General features: G+C 41.9%; 3 protein-coding genes across 3 annotated transcripts in view; 2 read left to right on the forward strand and 1 right to left on the reverse strand.

Annotated features, from left to right (window-relative positions):
• Positions 1-247: 247 nt before the first annotated feature.
• On the reverse strand, positions 248-9721 carry arrdc3a (arrestin domain containing 3a). The gene is made up of 8 exons (XM_034090345.2): positions 9202-9721; positions 7067-7148; positions 6808-6955; positions 6451-6553; positions 6032-6288; positions 4501-4657; positions 4270-4412; positions 248-3008 (listed from the first exon to the last, which is right to left on the reverse strand). Exons 1-8 carry the CDS (start codon positions 9479-9481, stop codon positions 2940-2942), a joined length of 1239 nt encoding a protein of 412 aa, XP_033946236.1. The 5' UTR covers positions 9482-9721; the 3' UTR covers positions 248-2939.
• Positions 9722-11060: 1339 nt separating this feature from the next.
• arsk (arylsulfatase family, member K) lies at positions 11061-14975 on the forward strand. Its single transcript, XM_034090846.2, has 8 exons — positions 11061-11288; positions 11489-11618; positions 11718-11877; positions 12623-12905; positions 13009-13180; positions 13672-13896; positions 14035-14250; positions 14342-14975. Exons 1-8 carry the CDS (start codon positions 11181-11183, stop codon positions 14614-14616), a joined length of 1569 nt encoding a protein of 522 aa, XP_033946737.1. The 5' UTR covers positions 11061-11180; the 3' UTR covers positions 14617-14975.
• skic3 (SKI3 subunit of superkiller complex) overlaps positions 14912-19819 on the forward strand; it is a 118203-nt gene continuing 113295 nt past the window's right edge. The window contains exons 1-14 of the mRNA XM_034091340.2: positions 14912-15128; positions 15480-15580; positions 15738-15881; positions 16081-16172; positions 16318-16393; positions 16502-16648; positions 16785-16883; positions 17734-17842; positions 17946-18086; positions 18700-18798; positions 18929-19053; positions 19249-19335; positions 19545-19648; positions 19766-19819. The exon at positions 19766-19819 is cut by the window's right edge and continues 73 nt beyond it. Coding sequence (XP_033947231.2) covers positions 14912-15128; positions 15480-15580; positions 15738-15881; positions 16081-16172; positions 16318-16393; positions 16502-16648; positions 16785-16883; positions 17734-17842; positions 17946-18086; positions 18700-18798; positions 18929-19053; positions 19249-19335; positions 19545-19648; positions 19766-19819 — 1595 coding nt within the window. The remainder of the gene's footprint in view (positions 15129-15479; positions 15581-15737; positions 15882-16080; positions 16173-16317; positions 16394-16501; positions 16649-16784; positions 16884-17733; positions 17843-17945; positions 18087-18699; positions 18799-18928; positions 19054-19248; positions 19336-19544; positions 19649-19765) is intronic.

Genomic DNA, 19819 nt, shown 5'->3' on the forward strand with positions numbered 1-19819 from the left:
ATCATCTGTATCCAGTAGAGTGTAAACCTGTTTGCTTCTAATCTGAAACTCTGATGACCCAGATGAAGTCGATTTGGGGGTAAATGATTCATTTAGTTGCAGCTTTGACTCTGTATGCTTTTGAAGGGCTGGCCTGTGGTCATTCTTTCAAACACTGCTGCTCAGACTGCTTTATCTTCACCAATTCATATAAAAGCATGTAGGGTGCACTTGTATGAGTGTGTTCAACAAATTCAAGACACAGTCCTTTGTAATTTAGAACAAAAATGTTTATTCAAATCAAAAGGAAGAACTAGACAAAAGGTTAAACCATTCAGAACATAGCATATTCATAGAATATCTATACATCGTCATGTTCGAAAAAGACAAAAAAAGATCAAAAAACAATACATACAAATGGAGAATGAGGAAAAGTCAGTGAGTGATATTGCACTTTGTTTCTGAAATGTCTCAGATCCCGTCTCCCAGGATGTTTTTTTATATCTGTGAACATTTCAGTTCCCGCCTTTATCAGGTCAGGAGTTTAGCTTAGTTTTGACACTGGATTACTCTGCGGCCCGAGCACATGGACTATGGAATCGGCCAACCTGAAACATATATGTAAGCTTATTCATTAGCATGTAGCTTGATCCAGTTTCCCTAAGATAAAACCCAAACAAAAAGAAGTGTGGAAGAAGTTCTGTCTGCTATCCCAGGTTAGCTAAATGTTTAAATGATACGGGGGAAGGGTTGCTGATCAACAGCTGCCACCCCCCCGCCCGGGATCAGAGAGGTCAGGGAGACTAACTCAGGAAGGTTGCTTGTTTAACTAGGAAGCAAACTATATTAATGCCCAGAAATACATAACATCATCTTCAGAGCCTGTCCAGGATCTTGCTTCAAAAAAAGGACTTCATTTTTATTTATTTTTTTATATCCCCTTCCCTTTTTGTCCTTGAAACATGGAAAGGTCTAAAGACGGGTGTGAACATAATAAACAAGAGTTAACGTAGACGCTGAACAATGATCAGGTCTTTTTCTGTGTCAAGGCCACTAAGATAAGATCACTTTAATAATCTGCAGTTTGTCGATTACTCTCTGAAGCCGTTTAGTTAGTTGCCAGCTGGATCTCCGTAAGAGCGTGCACACACACACACACACACACACCTGTCGCCATTTTTAAAGTTGCTAATCTTAACAAAACATTTAATTAACGTCCTACTCAGCACTGCTTTACTGAATAACTCCTAACATCCTAACTACCAATTCCTCCAGACCTTCACCATTGAACGCTTTTTAATTATTACTTTAATATTTATTTATTAAAAGAGTGCTGCTTTCCTTCTTGTCCTGACTATGCCAAACCTCTGCTGCAGCCGGTCTTTTGTGTTGAATGAGTGAGAAAACCAATGTATTACTCATGTCAACCTACTACTACTACTACTTGTTCTGACCGAACTGAACAAAGGTTTGGCAACGTCGCCATCTTGTTTTTATTTCACCTGTGCTGGGTTTTGCTTCTTTAACACAGAAGCAGGGTCACTCGGTAGTTTTTTACAGTTAGCATTCTGGCTTCACTAGTCTGGTTGGATGAACTGGGCAAGTGCAGTGGGACAAACAAAGGGAATGTGATACATCTCAGAAAGATCGCTTCACTGCGGGTCTAATCTCTCGTTTTTGGAAAATTATTCATTATTTTTAACAGTGCATTTAAAAAGCTAAAACATCCTTCTCTTTTTTTCCCCCACCAAACGTTTGGCAAGTGAAGACGACCACCTGAGACAGTGCTTGTTGGGCAGTTATGCAAGCCCGGTTAGCCCTGAGATTAGGAGTAGAGGGGCTGCAGGTAATAAGGGCGAGGCGAGTCCCTCCACAATCCACGCTCACTCACACACACACAGACACACACTTTTCTCTTCGGCTACAATTTGAGTGGCAAATTCAGGTCTGCAATCCTCCTAGTCCGAATTCAGAGCAACCTCAATACAAGAAGAAGCTTTTCTAGGATTGGGGCTAAATACAAGCTAACAGAAGTAAAGTAAAAGAGGAGGGAAGCCACACGTGGATCCAAGCTGAGGAGGCAACATCTTAAAGCGCCTCCATATGGAAAATAGTGAGCTGCAGTTGTCAAAAAAAAGTCTAGTCATTATGAGTCATACGTGGAGGAAATGTCATGAGAAAAAGAAATATCTTCTACAAATTCAGTGCATTGTTCTCGTCCTTGTCAAATCCCGTTGTCAGCGTTGCTCGAAGTGATGCAGAGGAAAAAGGTAAGCCTTGAAGGCTTATATTCGTAGTCTGGCGCGTTACAAGGCTGGAACCAAACTATTAGTGATTTTTTTTTTCATTAAACAGAGCCACACAACTCAAGAATAAAATGTGCAAAACAAAAATCCAAAAATGAGGCAGGAGGAGTTAGCTCTCATTCATACGGTGGTTAGAACGTCGTTACGTTGCTCTCTCTTCGTCCGGTTTTCTTTAGGTGATTCCGCTGAAGTCGGGACATGATGAGTCCTACCTTTTGTGTGAGGAGCCGTGTCCTTATGTGCCATGAGTACAGAAGAATCAAAAGGTTAAAGAGGAACTTTAGCAGGCCGAGCCTCGCCGATTCTTCATCGTCAATACCATCAGCGGGGCTCTCGGTGGGGTTTGAATCATACAGGCTGAATATGTGCTCCTCTGTACACATCCCCCCTCAGCAGGCTGACAGGAAGGAGGCGATGCCCCAAACTAGTGGCTCCCGTTTCTCTCGCTGAGGAGAGGCAGGAACAGATGTGTCCAACTCGACTGTGGATATGTGTCCAAGTCTTTGTCTGTTGGTGGGACACTTTGTTTTTCTCCGACGTCAACAGCGTTGTGTGAACGTTGTTGTTGGAGACAAATAAACAAAGCTGAGCCTCGCAAGCAGGTTTCTTTCTTAGAGACCCCCGAGTCGCTCAGGGGAATTTCAGAAGAACCCTTCAGCGTGACGGACAGGCGTCCAGTCTGCGCTCCTCGGTGCGTCTGGCGTGCTCTGGGTTAGGGTCGATCTGGAGAGGAGAGAGGACGGAAACATGTTGATTTTGTTTGAAATGTACTTAAATATAAAAACAAAAGCCCTGCTTGATGTTCTTTAGTTGAGTGGTGTTGCTGTGAGTGGCAGTCGGTTCGGCAGCCCTCCAGTTGGACTCTAATCAATACCGTCACTTTGTGATGTGTTACTCTTATTATCCTCGTTTGAACTGCTTTCTGTCGCTGCAATGACACCTGAAATCTCTACAGGGATTAAAAAAGGTTTATCGTAACTTATTTACAGCTAATTGTTATTGGACTGTGGTTTTTCTTTGTTCTGGTATCACTATTGAACTCGTATGTTTCGTACACAAGTCTTGTGTACTCTAACATTGTGATTTTTAACATTATTTAGGTGAAGGCTTCAAATGAGCTCAGCGGGTGTTCTGCCTCGTCCTGCACTGTATGTTCTGTTATTGGTATATGTGTGTCAGGGTTTCCGCTAGGATTTTTTCTCGCCGGTCAAATGTCCGGGCAGAATTTATTTTACCGGACTAATTTGAAACTTACCGGTCATATTTCAATAATAATAAGAGTTGTGTAGCAGAGTTTCCGTTAGCATGTAATTACCGGACTATGAGCAGATATGCTTCAGTTTAAAACTCAGTTCACGGGCTCATTTTTATATTGCTTCAGTTTATAATCGTAACAGATCGAAAAATTCAGATTCATTTTTCAATAAATGATTCCACAAACAACAAACAACATAATTATTACATTCAAACAAACTACTTGTAGTAGATAACGTACATTATTCAAAAGTGTACATCACATTTGAATAATAACACGGGAGAAACGGATCCTCTCTTTTCCCCTCTCTCTCTCCTGACAGCCCGTCAGTTTCTCCTGCAGCTCGCTAAACAGAGGGCGGGGCTTCAGGTGATCATGCAGAGCTGCGTGTCTCCGTCTGACTCAGCAGCTGATCTGATCTCTCTCTCACTCCGGTTACACTTCACTCGCGTTCATGTCCATATCGATCAGATCCAGCTCTCCTGATCGGCCTCTATAGAGAGCACCGATCAAACTATTAAGAGTGAATATCGGCCGATAATGACCGGCGGCCGATCGATCGGAGCCTCCCTAATTATTACCAGACATGTTGACCGTCAGGTTTTGAATTTACCGGTTTTTAATAATTTTTACCAGCTAAAAACCGGTAATTACCGGCTAACGGAAACCCTGATGTGTGTGTGTGTGTGTGTTAAATGGTGAAACGGCAATAAACAGTACGGTGCTTACCTCAGAGTACAGAGGAGGCGGCTGGAAGCGGAACTCGTGAATGTAGGCGAAGAGCGGTCCGTTCAGATCCTCGCGGACCGCAGGGACGTCCAGACTGCTCTGCCTCTGCTCTTCTGTCACAATCTCTGCATAGCTTGGAGGAGCTGCAGAGGACGAGCGAAACCGCATGTTAGCATCCTTGCTAAAAGGGACGTTTTAAAATCTGCACCTTGACCTTGAGATCCAACCTACCTTCAGGCCTCTCGGGCAAACCCATGCCCAGCCAGCTCATGCTGCACTGGCTGCTGACGCTGGAGGTCCGGGAGCCAAAGGGGTGGAGCGGGATGGTGCCGATGACCAGGGGCAGGTTCAGGGACAGGTTAATCGCCCCGGGGATGTCAACGTACACCTGAGCACAGAAATAAAGACACCGGTTAGAATAAACTAAGGGCTTTGGCGCTAACCATACAGCATGAAATTACATATTTGTAATCTTCTTTAAATTATGCAAAATCCACTTCTTCATGTCTCTTCTACATCAACATGTGTCCCCTCTTCTTCATGTCTCTTCTACATCAACATGTGTCCCCTCTTCTTCATGTCTCTTCTACATCAACATGTGTCCCCTCTTCTCCATGTCTCTTCTACATCAACATGTGTCCCCTCTTCTTCATGTCTCTTCTACATCAACACGTGTCCCCTCTTCTTCACGTCTCTTCTACATCAACACGTGTCCCCTCTTCTTCATGTCTCTTCTACATCAACATGTGTCCCCTCTTCTTCATGTCTCTTCTACATCAACACGTGTCCCCTCTTCTTCACGTCTCTTCTACATCAACATGTGTCCCCTCTTCTCCATGTCTCTTCTACATCAACATGTGTCCCCTCTTCTTCATGTCTCTTCTACATCAACATGTGTCCCCTCTTCTTCATGTCTCTTCTACATCAACATGTGTCCCCTCTTCTCCATGTCTCTCCTCCATCAACATGTGTCCCCTCTTCTTCATGTCTCTCCTCCATCAACATGTGTCCCCTCTTCTCCATGTCTCTTCTACATCAACATGTGTCCCCTCTTCTTCATGTCTCTTCTACATCAACATGTGTCCCCTCTTCTTCATGTCTCTTCTACATCAACATGTGTCCCCTCTTCTTCATGTCTCTTCTACATCAACATGTGTCCCCTCTTCTTCATGTCTCTTCTACATCAACATGTGTCCCCTCTTCTTCATGTCTCTTCTACATCAACATGTGTCCCCTCTTCTTCATGTCTCTTCTACATCAACATGTGTCCCCTCTGTGGAAAGAGACTCTGAAAGTCTCAGGAACAAAGATTCTCTCTCTTTTTGATCCATTTCTATAAAAACCTGTCTGAAAATGAGCTGATCAGATTTTGGTCACTTTATGATGTCATAACGATGTTTTTAGCCGTGTGTAACCATTAGCCAATCAGCAACCAAGGTAAATGGGTTGTGTAGTCGTTCTTCAAAATGTGGGTCAATGACTTGAGGGTTGATTATGCAAGGTAAAGAGGTTATAAGCACCCTCAAGAATATTCTGGGCTAATGCTCTTAGCAGCATGTGGAGATAACACCTGGTGGAATCCAAGCCTGAGTCAGCCAAATCCTTAACCAGGGTTATTGGCTTACTAGGAAATATTGATTCTGTGCTGAGTAATGGTGACAAAGGACAAGAGGAGAGACAGTAAGGACCTGTGTGGTATGCCAATGATCTCTATGCTGAATGTGATGTAGGACAAGCCCAAATACAGCAGGACTGTGCTCACCATGAGGGAGTACTCCACTCTGATGATGCTGCAGTCCAGGATGGAGGGGGACACGGGTGGGATCTTCAGCATTTTGCCGTTCCAGGTCTCCGTTTTGCCCGAGGACAGAGACTCTCCCCGCAGGTTGGCCACCAGCTGCTTCACCTCCTTCATCTTCCCCTTGGCATAGAAGGTCTGGGACTGGTAAATGGCTGCCTTTGGCACCACCATGCGGGAGGAGCAGTTCTCAATCTCTGCAAAGATCTGGATCGACTCTCCTACAGAAATAGAGATGGTAGACTAGAGGTCAATTGATGTTTTTCTATCAATGGAAGACATCATCTTTCTATCTAGTCGGATCAATGCAGCAACAACGCATCTGGTTAATAGATGACTCAAAGGCTTATCAGTTGCATTATAAATCTTTTACTTATTCTTACCTGGGGTGTATCCCTTCCTTTCAATTTTGGCACTTAGGGAAATAGGACCTGAGGTGCAGAACCAACAGCAAAGAGTCTTGTCTTTCGTGCCGGCCTGGGGTGACTGAAGAGAAAAGAAAACGGGTGCATTAGCAAACATCTGGATATTCCCAATCAAACATCTGGATATTCCCAATCAAACTTGGATAAAAGGTTATTATATTGAACAAACTATTCTGTTTCGTGCTATTCATTCGGCAATCAGTCAACATTTGAAAAGATTATGTTTAGACTGAGCCTCACCGTATTCAGATTCCCCGGGGACAAAGACACAATTAAAAGACTTTTAAATCTTAAGGTTGTTTCAAGACAACTTACCAGCAATAATGGAGTGTTGATGTCAATGTGCTCAAAGACTGTGAATTCCTTCTTGGTCTTCATGGGCAGGAGCCATGGCCTGTGGAGTTCTGCTTTTACCCAATAGCGCACACTGCCATGCTTCCCTTCGAAAGAGGTAGCCAGAGGTCTACGTGTAAGAAAAAGAAGGGAAAGGGTTACATTAACAGTCAAAAGCTTACACTACTACAGCTGAATAATGATGTTGATATTCCGTCACTCAGGGGTAGGAGACACTCACGTCTGTGGAAGCTCGAAGCTGAATGCATACTCGTGTCTTCCTGAAAGGATAGTGGTGAGTCCTTCCTCCGAGTTGTCATCGTCTGAAAAACAAGGAGGACAATATTCCAAACACATGTATACCATACCTGGGCAAAATGCTCTACGAAGGCATCTGAAAGTCATACCAAAAACACAGGGTGGGGGAGACAAAAGAGAATAACGGATTTTACTATCATATCGCTCTGAAAGAAATATGTATATAGTTGAGTCTAATACTAAGAGCACACCAAAGATTGTTTAAGGTGCCAGAAACTGAGCTTGCAAGAGTGTGCTTTTGCATGAACAAAGAAAGACTCGTCCCTGAGTCCATTGTGTAATATGTGATGGGAATAGAGAGGCTATTATGGGGAAACTGGGCTATATGGGGCATCAGTTAAATCCCTATCGATGGATTAATGCATCCAAATAACCAATTCGTTTTTCATGTATCTCTGAAAAACAAGAAAGAATCGTTTCCATCCAGAGGGAGGAGGGGACCTTTGTTTGCACCTTAAAAAAAGCTTGAAAAATATATATATTGTAAAAAATGTTTAAATAAAAACATCAAGAGCTAGTTCGAAAGGCCGGGTGTGTTTCTGCCAGCTCAGCAGTCCCTCCCCCAGCAGCAGCAGTGTGGTAAACAAGTGCAGAGCTGTCAGTCAAAAGGCAGACTCCAGCAGGAGGAGACCGGCCTAAACCAGTGCGAGCAGCTCCACAGCCGCTGCGCTCATTACGCATTCACTGTGCGACACCGCAGCCACTACTAATCCACAACCAGCCGGTTCCCCACACCGACTACCGCAGTATTTCACCGTTGTATCCATTTTATCATATAGGAAATGTTTTATAGACAGCGTTTTGTCGAAATGTATTCGGTCGGAGAGCATTATTGGCGTGGCATTGCACTAATTTGCATCAATGTTCTCCTTATTAAACCTCGGCTCGAATATTAATTAATAATTTGCTGTGCAATTTTCCTTAAAATTACTAAAAGTCTATCGGTGTGACAGCCAGACAAACCTCTCATGCTCCACACAAAAAAAGGCTGCTGCAGAGGAACTATTTCTTTCTAACGCCAAAGAAACGCACCTCAATATATAAACCGCTTATACTATGAACACTGCAGCAAAATCCTGAGAATGAACCAAATTATGATCGACCATATATGTTATGCTCTTCATCACAGGAACTATGTTAATGCAACAAAACAAAAAAAGTGCAGATGGGCTAAACCCAACCCATTATAAAAAGGGCACCCATGCACTTACAAGCGTTTTAAAAGTATGCATTTGACTATCAAAAAACGTCAACCACTGTGCGGAAAAAGTGACGACAATATGTCTGAAGCACAAACCAGCTGACAATAAAGCCCAACCTACAATCGTATTACTTTCCAATTAAACATAGGCCTATAGGTGCAAAGGAAACACATTCAATGCAAAACAACGGAGAGATTTCCAGCGTTTCATATCATTTGAAACAAACTACAGGTGCTTCGATCGAGCCTTTCCATTTTGCAGGTGTTTCTTAATTAAAAAGTTGCAGAATTGTCTGTCACTCGCTGCAAAAAAGTGATGTCATTGGCCACACATGAGCACCTCAGCCAATCACACACGGGTGAGGGAGGGGGTTTGCGTCTTAGCTCCGCCCCCTCCCGGTCCAGTTTTCTGAACAGGATTGAACCGCTTTGAACAATGGGTGGAAACTTAAGAAAAGCTACAAAGAAACACCAAATATGATGCGTTTCTGCACTGAAAACGCTTAACAAAGCTGCACATACATCACTGCAATATATGTATCTATCGTCCTGTGTCTCGAATACCCCGAATTCTCGCTTTATGATTGAAATACTCTGAAAAAAACAGATGCCCCAAGCTGCTGTCATTCATTCTGACACCTTAACACAAACAAGTAACGATGGAGCTCCATAGACCCAAAGTCACAAAACTCTTTACGCAACCGCATTAAAAAAGAAGTTATCATTTATACACAATTATTCCAGTATATAAGTATATGTATATGAGCTTTGTTACTGACATTCAGGACAAACAGCATCCTCCAGCACAAAGAGCATCAATATAAAACTTATATCAAAAAATAATAAAACTCTCTTACCTCTCTCATGCCCAATTAAGATATCTTTGTGATTTAGATATTCCACTTCTTCTGTGTAGTTTTGCGTGTAGGCAGTGTTGGATCCAGCATTTCTAGATTCAGTCCAACGAACTTTGGCAAATCCTTTGGCGTGGATTTTGAGGGATTTGACTCGGATTTCTCCGGTGACTTCGATGATCACCCTCCCTGAGACGCAGTCCCCGCTGGAGAACACGGGGACGTTGCTGTCATTCAGACAGTCGTAGCTTACTCTGAAGCTCTTTACCTTTCCTAGCACCATGGTGGAAAGAGTCAGGCTACAGAGACCTTGAAATAAAAAAAAAGGAGTATATGAAAAAATAATTTCATATAAAAAAGGGATGCAGTCTTTTAGACACTGATCAGTATCTCTGCCCTGCCAAAAGCAAAAGGCACGATCAGTGGTTTATGTGCGGGCAGGTCATTGAGATGTGTGATGGCTGAATAACAGCAAAGGGATGCTGCTATCATCCTCCTCTCTGCTCGATGGTCTCCAGTCAAAGACAAGGAAACCCCAGTAGCTCAGCTCACTTTAAGCGAGAGGCTGTGTGAAAAACAACCTTCCGCGCATGCGCAGGGCTCCACTGCCCCCTCCTTCCGCCTTCTGGAACAAGGCTTTGGGCCAGATGACAAGTTTGGTCAAACAGCTGAAAGACTGCACAAAGAAATGTTCACTACGTCAGATTAATAGTTTATTCTTTACAGTTCATTTGGTATATTAAAAATACATGAACACATATACCCCCAAAAAGTGTCAACCCTACTGTTTTTCAATATTCTCATTCAGAGGTCTATTCAAGCAACATTTTCACTCTTTATTATTATGATGATGTGATAACATTCAGAACATGGTGCATCACCTCAGAAATCTACATTTTCCAGCCTGTTGTCAAGACTTTTAAATCCCTACAAATTCAGCTCTGAAATAATCCACACATATGGTCTCATATATCCAGACACACTACAGCCTCCACCAAACCGAAAACAACAGAGCTGCATCTTGCAAGGGGCCTGCAGTAAAGACACACCATGTACAATTGCTGGATTCTTCTATGTAGCACTAGGATTTAAATTTGGGGGCACACATCTGCAAAAAAACAACTATATATTGGTCTTTTAGATATATTGTTTTTGTTGTAAGATTAAAATGATCCATGCACATATGGGGGGTTGGGATTTCTCATTGTGTGGAAGTCACAGTTTGTACAAAAACAACTCTGGAGCTCAAGGAGCCCTCTGGTGGCCATCGACGCTTTTTACCATGAGCTGCAGCATCACCTGTTGAACATCAATGTGAACAACTCATTCAACTCATGCAGAACAACAACCCTTTCATTGGGATTTCTTTACAAGGTGCCATATTACCTTACCATATTATATCATCAATTAAAATCAAATTCAAATTAAAGGAATTCGGTGCATTGTATATTTTGTAGAGGTCAATGGTTGCAAGATATATGGCATTAGAAATTGGATGGCGGTTAATTATAACCCAATTAAAAAAAATCTAGTTAGAATTGTAAATATTATTTAATGCAATTCTCTTATAATTTAAAAAAATGCAATAGAAGTCACGTGATTCTATTTGATTTCACCATTTATTGGCTAATTATATATGTAGTTTCCTTTCTCATAAACACATTGACATACTGTACATCTGTGACACTGTAATGCGTCAGTAGTGCCAGCTCAACAATATTGTGTCGCACAGAGGTTTTGATAAACAGATGAATGTCGCCCTCTAGCGTTTAAAATGTATCATTACACGTTAGTCGTGTTCATTTTAAATGTGGGGAAAAAAAGCTCTTATTTTGAAAGCGTAACCGGGAAGTTTATATCAAGTCCCCCAGACCGGAAAAGTTCCCGTTTGCTGTCAAAGAGGAACAGTTGTATACATCATCAACTGCAGACACATCTCTACTTTAACGATAGCAAACTAGCAGTTTTGGAGCAGGTGAAGCATGAACAAAGAAGTGTTGTCTTTGATATTCCTGTTTCAAATTTATGGTCAAAGTTTTTGCCGAAATGGAACCAGACCCAACATTGTGATGGTGATGAGTGATGCATTTGTAAGTATGAATTAAGTCAGACAACAGTGCTTTACTAATGTCTAGTAACTGCCACAAACACAGTAGCCTTTAATTCATCTGTTTTATGCTAAATCTCTATGAGAGGACAGTCATATAGTTCAAGATTAAACACCATATATAGAGGCTTTCCCCCAACATTTAGTCCTTTTTCTGTGCCTCAATGTTTCCTCTTATTGCAGGATGGGCGATTGACCTTTGACCCTGGCAGCAAAGTGGTGAAGCTGCCGTATGTAAACTACCTCAGGGAGCTTGGTACCACATTCCTCAATGCTTACACCAACTCCCCCATCTGCTGCCCCTCGAGAGCAGGTAAGGCACCCAAAGAAGACACTGGGGACAAACATATCATAGTCATTTAATAAAGGTGGAATCATGTATGTATTTCACCTTTTATCATTTGTTCCCCAGCGATGTGGAGCGGTCAGTTTGTTCACCTCACTCAGTCTTGGAACAACTACAAATGCCTCGATGCTAATGTGACAACATGGATGGACTTTCTGGAGGAGAATGGATACGTGACCAAGTCCATGGGAAAGCTGGACTACACCTCAGGGAGTCATTCTGTCAGGTAGGCAGATTTAAGATCTTCGTATGAGACGTGTCGGATAAGAAAACCTACACTTAATAGATTAGATTAAATTCTATATACTTTATTGATCCCAAATTGTTGTTGTCACTACAGCATGTTAACAGGCATTATACATGAGTTGAACATATAATAAAATAAAACAAAAAGTACACATCGACAGTATTAGCTATATGATAAGTACAAGATAAATAGAATATCTAAAGAATACATAATATATGGAATACACAGAATAAGTTAGAACACACCATAATAGTCCGATCTACGAATAGTGTCCAAAGTTATCAATAATAAAACATACAAGCCCTTAGACAGAGAAGAAGTGTTAGAGACTCACTGCTTGAGTGAATCAGTAATAGTGTGTGTGTGTGTGTGTGTGTGTGTGTGTGTGTGTGTGTGTGTGTGTGTGTGTGTGTGTGTGTGTGTGTGTGTGTGTGTGTGTGTGTGTGTGTGTGTGTGTGTGTGTGTGTGTGTGTGTGTGTGTGTGTGTGTGTGTGTGTGTGTGTGTGTGTGTGTGTGTGTGTGTGTGTGTGTGTGTGTGTGTGTGTGTGTGTGTGTGTGTGTGTGTGTGTGTGTGTGTGTGTGTGTGTGTGTGTGTGTGTGTGTGTGTGTGTACCTATTCTTCAGAACAGTGTGAATCATCTTCTTGGATGCTTCTTTCGTCTTTCCATTTCCTTTTTGTGTGTCTAGACCTGCATCTTCTTGTGTAATTGTGTAATTTCTGCAGTAATCGAGTTGAGGCCTGGACACGGGATGTGCAGTTCCTCCTGCGCCAAGAGGGCCGGCCTGTTACTCGACTTGTGGGGAACATGTCCACGGTGAGGATCATGACAAAAGACTGGGAAAACACAGACAAGGCTGCGCAGTGGATCCACCAGAGAGCTGCGTCCTCACACCAGCCCTTCGCTCTTTACCTCGGCCTCAATTTACCTCACCCCTATAAAACGGAATCCCTGGGGCCCACTGCAGGAGGATCCACTTTCCTCACCTCACCCTACTGGCTGAAAAAGGCATTTTCATTCCCTGTTTCTTAAAAGAAAAATCCTCACTATTGCAAAACAATAGTGTATGTTTTTTATATAAATAACCATAAATAATTGTTCTTCCACACAGGTGTCTTCAGAGCTCATCGCTGTTCCTAAATGGCTTCCTGTTGATGCCATGCACCCCGTCGACTTCTACTCCACCTTCACCAAAAACTGCAGCGGTGTTTTCACTGTGGAGGAAATCAAAAGCATAAGAGCCTTCTATTATGCCATGTGTGCTGAAGCTGATGCAATGCTGGGTTAGTTAGCAGAAGTCATTCACCAGGGGACAGACTCTTAAAGTAAAGGCAGTGGGTTTTCGTATCTAACTCAAGGCGCTAGCATAGTCTTTTGCACGCCGTAATAGATTACTTAAATTGAAACCGAACTCTGTTGCAAAGATAACTAATGGGGCAGCCCCAAACCTGCAAGAGCAGTCTTATTCTTACTGGATCTCAACGTCGTGGACAAAATACCAAAAGTAGTAAAGTGAAGTAGTGTTAGAGACTGACAGTGTTTCCATCAAAGCCAGCTATAAAACAAGGTCTAGCGTAACTTTAAATCGAAATCTATAAAATGTAAATTATTCAGAATATTTTAAACAGTATTTATTTTTTCCTCGAACATATGGCCACTTTAACTTTAATTACTCTCAGTAAAACTTCCACGAATAAATAAATGCACAATGATATGTAAGAGATATTGATTTTGAGTTATCTGCCATTTTGTCCACGCCTCCTCACCCCACCAGGTCAGGTGATTTCAGCTCTGAGAGAGACTGGCCTGCTCAACAACACTGTGGTGATCTTCACGGCGGACCACGGAGAGATGGCCATGGAGCACCGGCAGTTCTACAAGATGTCGATGTTTGAGGGCAGTTCCCACGTTCCCCTGATGATCATGGGACCTGGGCTGATGTCTGGCCTGCAGGTTAACCAGATAGTGTCCTTGGTAGATCTCTATCCCACTGTGCTGGGTAAGGAAGTAGACAGAAAACATAGGAGTAAAATGTCTAAACTGTCTGCCTACTATCTGGTAAAGAAAAAGCATAAAAGCCCGATTATACTTTGATTTTAGTATTTAAACGTAATACATCACACTTGTGTTTCTGCAGACATTGCTGGTGTTGCAGCTGGAGGTCATCTCAGTGGCCACTCGCTCCTTCCTCTGCTATCAAAGGCCAGAGTGTTTTCCAAGAAGCAACATCCAGACTGGGTTCTGAGTGAATATCACGGCTGTAATGTCAATGCCTCGACATACATGCTGAGAAGTGGCAGGTGGAAATATATTGCCTACGCAGACGGCCTGACTGTCCCCCCACAGCTTTTTGGTAAACCTCAGAAACCTAATATAACTTAACCCTCATTTGCTTTCAAGAACAATCATTAAACCAATTGTCCCGTATCCTCTTTGTTTTGCAGACGTAACACTGGACAAGGAAGAACTTCATAATGTTGTTCTAAAATTCCCCGACGTGCAGGCACATTTGGACAAGCTATTGCGTGGCATCGTGAACTATCCAGAAGTCTCCAAACATGTCCATCTCTACAATAGAAAAGCATTCGGTGCCTGGCGCCATAGTGTGGGGACAAACTACAGCCAGGCCATTGCTAACCTGAGGTGGCATGTGGATTGGCAAAAAGATGCGTTTGCCTATGAAAGAGCTATTGACAAGTGGCTCGATGGCTCTTTGTGATATTTTGCTTTGTTGAAATGATGGTTAACTTTAGGATTTTTGTTTTGAATGAGCTGGACTCAAGCTTTGATTAAAATTGGCCTCTCACCATTTTTTACAGTGAGAGCCACCAATGGGTTTATATGTTGCTCTTATATTTATACTGTAAATGCTATAATTATGGATCATCCAGGACGTAATAGGCTTTATTTAATTTCCTAATCGGACTCTAAATCTGGACCTTATGTAACATCTCTGATCATTTGCAATGACTTTCAATGGGACCAAACATAACATGTCAATCACATAAAGTATAATGAATTCCTCCCAGTATTTAGCTATTTCTTTATCCGAAATAAATGAATATTTTGTTCACTTTGTTTTGACCATAGAGGTTTTGACTCATGGATGTATTAAGTGTGGACCAAACAGACACGTCATTTTATTTAGAAAATCCAAAGGAGGCGTGGCTAATTCTGTTTCACTTCCGTGTCAGCCAACTGCAGGAACAGAGGAAGTTTTCAACGTAAACAGTGGGTTCCCCAATATGTATTCGCAATAGTTTCGTGGCTAAAAGCTTGACAAAACTATTAAATAACCTTTTATATATTAAGGAAGGGTTAAAACTATGTTATATTCTATAGTACTACAGTTAAATAGTTTAGAGGCTATGACAAGCTTACAGCTGATGCTACATTTAGCTAGCCAACAATGCTAATATAAACTCTGTTCACATTATTTACTTTGTCGGATACACCTGCTCAGTGCTCTTTTATTAAGCCAAATAGTTAGCGTTAATTAACTCTTAAGATGTATGTTTTAAGTTCATATACCTATGTTTGGGATGTGACCGTTTTTGATATGTCCCTCTTTGCTTCGTTTAGATATTGACAAGATGTCTAGTAAAGAAGTGAAAGCAGCACTAAAAAATGCAAGAGACGCCATAAAAAACAAAGAATTCAAAGAGGCTCTAAAGCACTGCAAGGTAAAGTATCTGAGATACACACTACTGATAAAATGAAGTATAATGAGCTGTTGTTGTTGATAGTAACCTGTTCCAAGGAGTGATGACACAGATAGTCTTGAGGCAATGTATCTCTCACAGAGATGTTATATAAATGACTTCTATTTCTCTTATTTAGGCTGTTTTGAAACTTGAGAAGAGCAATTATAATGCCTGGGTGTTCATCGGCTTGGCAGCTAGTGAACTCGATCAACCAGATCAGTCACAGACCGCTTATAAGAAAGCTGTGGAGCTGGAGCCTGAGCAGCTGCTGGCATGGCAGGTAAGGGTGGAACATGTAGTGTTTACAGCTATAGGCTTACCCAATCCAATACAACACGTTGCTTCTCTCACATTGAGTTCAATTAATTTACTTCAAATGTAAACCCTTTATTAAATGAAGTAATTTCCCTCGATATGTCTCTTTTTTTTCTTGTATTTGCTGCTCCCCAGGTTCAGTAATTATGAACTATGTTTTTTAGGGCTTGGCAAATCTTTATGTGAAGACGGATCAGTGGGACTTCCAAGTGGAGCTACCTAACGTCTATCAGAAGCTTGTTGAGCTGTATGCAAGGTAACACCTCTTAAGGATGGTTGTGATTTAGCTCGTGTTTGCTTGTAGCCTCATTCTTATTTCTTAGCTAGATGGTTTAGTTTTGACTAGTCCAACATATTTGATTTGTGATGTTATTGATTTGAAATATCCTCTCCATTCACAGCTCTGACAAAAATAAATGTTACGAGACCATCAGTAAGCTGTCCGATATCTATCAGTCGGACAAAGAATATGCAAAGGTATTTTATATTAAAACACATGCATTCAATGGATGGAACGATAGATTATCCTTCTTCTTCTTTTTTAAACGTTCGTAGATTTTAATGAATATGTATGTTTGAATATAGTTGGCAAAGGTTAAGCTGCAGCTCATTCAAGTGAAGGAGGAAGAGGGAGTGGACAAGAAAGAGTTACTGCAGCTATGGCAACAGCTGACCAAACTCCTTTCAGACTGCCTCAATGGGGAAGAGCAGGACAATGAAATTCAACAACATGTGAGATATTTCCCCAAATATTATGTTTCTTTTTGTGTATAAACACTTTGTAACACATAAGAGCCCACTGCTGTAATCTATTAGCCCGGACTAACGTAAAAACTACCATCTGTAACTGTTTGTTTGTGCTTTTCAGATAATCACTGCATTTGAAAAGGCCATGGCTCTCATGGATCCTGTCCCAGGAGAGGAACACAAGAAGATGTCAGCTGACTATGTCAAATGTCTTTCTAAAGTAAGTCCACCTCATCAAGTCAGAACGTCCAGTGTTTCCCCTAGGTCAGTGCTTCTCAAAGTGTGGTCCTCACTGAGCGCCCCCTAGTGGTCCGTGAGTATATTGGTAACATTTCACATTTTAAATAAATTAATCTATTTAAGTTTTCCGCACTCTCGCGGGAATATCTCCGCAATGGAGCGAGCTTAAGTTTCACTTTCAATTGCATGATATAGCCCAGCGCAACACCTTCGTCACACATGTTGCCACTTGTTTGTACCATTTTCAGGCGATTTGTAATCTGTTCTAGAAAAACGATGTGTTTGGATATTTGTGGAGTTAGGTGGTCCGCGAGTGTTTTTTAATTGGTTAAGTGGTCCTTGGTATGAACAAGTTTGAGAAACACTGCCCTAGGTTTACTGCTTTGGAAGGGTGCTGGGGGGGGGGGGTGGCATTGGGATATATATTTTTTAAATCCTCTGGAGCAGAGAGAGGAGCTGTGGATTATTGTTATTGATTAGTGCATCAGTGTTTCTTAGGGTAAACAACACTAAACTCACAACTTAAAATGAAAGCGTTTAGTTTATTTAATAAAAGAGCACATGTTCAATGTGAAAAGTGACAGTAGTTATAGATTATTTGCAATTTGGTGCTATATGTATATTTTTACAAAAAATGTAATAAAAAAAATATATATTACATCTTTTTTTTTTTTTAAACACCATGAATTTCAGGGGGGGCGCGGGGCTCTGTTGGCGGGCGCAGTAGGTAGGGGAAACACTGACGTCTATCAAAATGTGTCCACGTCATACATGGCTCTTTGCAGTTATGTTTTAATGAGCTGCTCTTCGTGAATCTCCCCCTCCTGTAGCTGCCACAGGAAGAACCCAAAATGAAAGAGGCATGTGAGTCCATGCTCTCGCTCTACCCAAACCAAAGCTATCCTCTGGAGGTGCTTTGTTCTCATTACCTCAACACAGGTAACATACTGTTGTCTTGCTTACACAAATCAGTCGTCCCAGAATGCCCTGAGGCTGTGACACTCAGTCCTGCTCTTTCTGCATGTTATATTTGAATGTGAAGGTGTTCAGGATGAGGGTGCAGTCAGCTGTTTCTCCCGGCTCCTGGATGTGGCCCCTAACAGTGGAATAGGTCATCTGGGTCTGGGCACCAAAGCACTGCAAGAAGGGAGGTTTAAAGATGCCATCAGGGACCTTTCACAAGGTGAGTGAACAAATCATGTATTTCTTATTGACAGTTGTTACTGAGACATGCACTCTGTTACATTCTCAGGGGGTCCGCGGGGTCTTCAAAAGTATTAAAAGTTGATCAATCAATTTAGTGAAAATTAAGGCTATTAAACGCCCTTTTCCAAGGTATTACATGTTGTAGCTTGTCTTCAATAAGTATATAAATTGTCCAAAGAGGTTGTATTCTGCAGTCTGCCTGAATGTAGTCATGGCGTAGGTGTGTAGTGTGATTCTGTGGAGTTTATTGATGGCATCCCGTTGGGTTTGACGTCATCTGAACAGGACATCGCACGCTCACTGCTTGATAGCAGTCCGCGAAGGTCCGTTTACGCCGGTTGCTAAGCAACATCGTTATGGGGAAATGCAAGTCTGCGTCCAAATGGTTGGAAGATAAGGAGGAAGGACAATCAATACTGTATATAGTCAATGTGTCGCCAAGGTAACCGGTTAAAGTGGCGATGAGGTCTTAAAATGTATGGAAAGGGTCTTAAAAAAGGCCTTAAAAGGGGTTACATCTGACTTGAGGATTCCTGGTTTATGTAATTTAAAGTGTTTGTGCACCTCATGTGTTTCTTCTGTTTCATCAGGGTTAAAGAAAATGAGCTCCAGCACAGGATGGTGCAGTCTGGCCGAGGCGCAGTTTAAAATGCAGAGATACTCAGACAGCGCTATGTCATGCACCCAAGGTATGTTATGTCTGCTTTGCAATACTATGATTTACCCAGATGTAATCACTGATCCAGCTAATCAAAGAACTGTTAGCCTCAATCTTTAAGAGTTAGATAGTGAACTTTGCTGTGTGTCTGCTTCTGTTAGGACTGACGCTGTGTGTTTCTGGAGACAAAGCGCTGAGGGTCAAACTGCTGAAGCTGAAGCTAGAGAACCTGGTCAGGAGTGGAGGGGAGGGGGCTGCAGACCAGGCTTTAGAGACATTCTCACAGGTGATGTGGTTAACTGTATTAATGTATCCAGCCTGTTGTACGATACTTTGAATGTAATCATTGCAGCAGTTAAAACGGTTATATTTATTATTTGTGTTGGTGAAGCTGTTTTGAGGTTGTAACATAAGTCATACTATATATATATGTGTGTAGTGCTACTTAATGTCAGTATACAAATATTGCTTTTGTTTTTAGATTCCTGATGCTGAAAAAGACCCTGTTCTCGTAGCGCTTAGAGGACATGCTTACCTTTATAAGGGACAAGTTGACGAAGCACTCGAGGTACAAAACTCTTTCTGAACTCTGACTCATTGGATTTATGGTTCCATAGGAAAAAAATGCTGCTACTGTAAAAATACGTGTTCATTTGGCAATTCATAGAAATGAACTCTGTAACTGCTTGTTGTCCTTTCTTTCAATTTAAGGAAAGGAAAAAGGTATCTATGGTTTCAGACACATTGATACAAATGAAACTATAATGTCTGTCGTAGGTGTCCTCAGAGCTGGTGGCCTCTCACCCTAACCTGACCCAGGCGCTGGTTCTGAGAGGACAGGCACATTTGGCGCAGGGCAAACTTCAGCTGGCAGAGGAGAGGTGAGAACGGAGTGTTTAAATCTGTGGCATTCCACTTTCCTGAAGCTAAGTGAAATCAAACGAGTGCAGTTTTCTTCTCCTTGGTGAAGTTGTCTCTATTGCTCTTCTGTTGTTCAGTTTCCTAAAGGCAGCGAGCCAGAGCCCAGACTGTGGGGAGTATTATTTCTTGCT

This window comes from Pseudochaenichthys georgianus, chromosome 9, assembly GCF_902827115.2.
Source record: "Pseudochaenichthys georgianus chromosome 9, fPseGeo1.2, whole genome shotgun sequence".
Classification (NCBI taxonomy): domain Eukaryota; kingdom Metazoa; phylum Chordata; class Actinopteri; order Perciformes; family Channichthyidae; genus Pseudochaenichthys; species Pseudochaenichthys georgianus.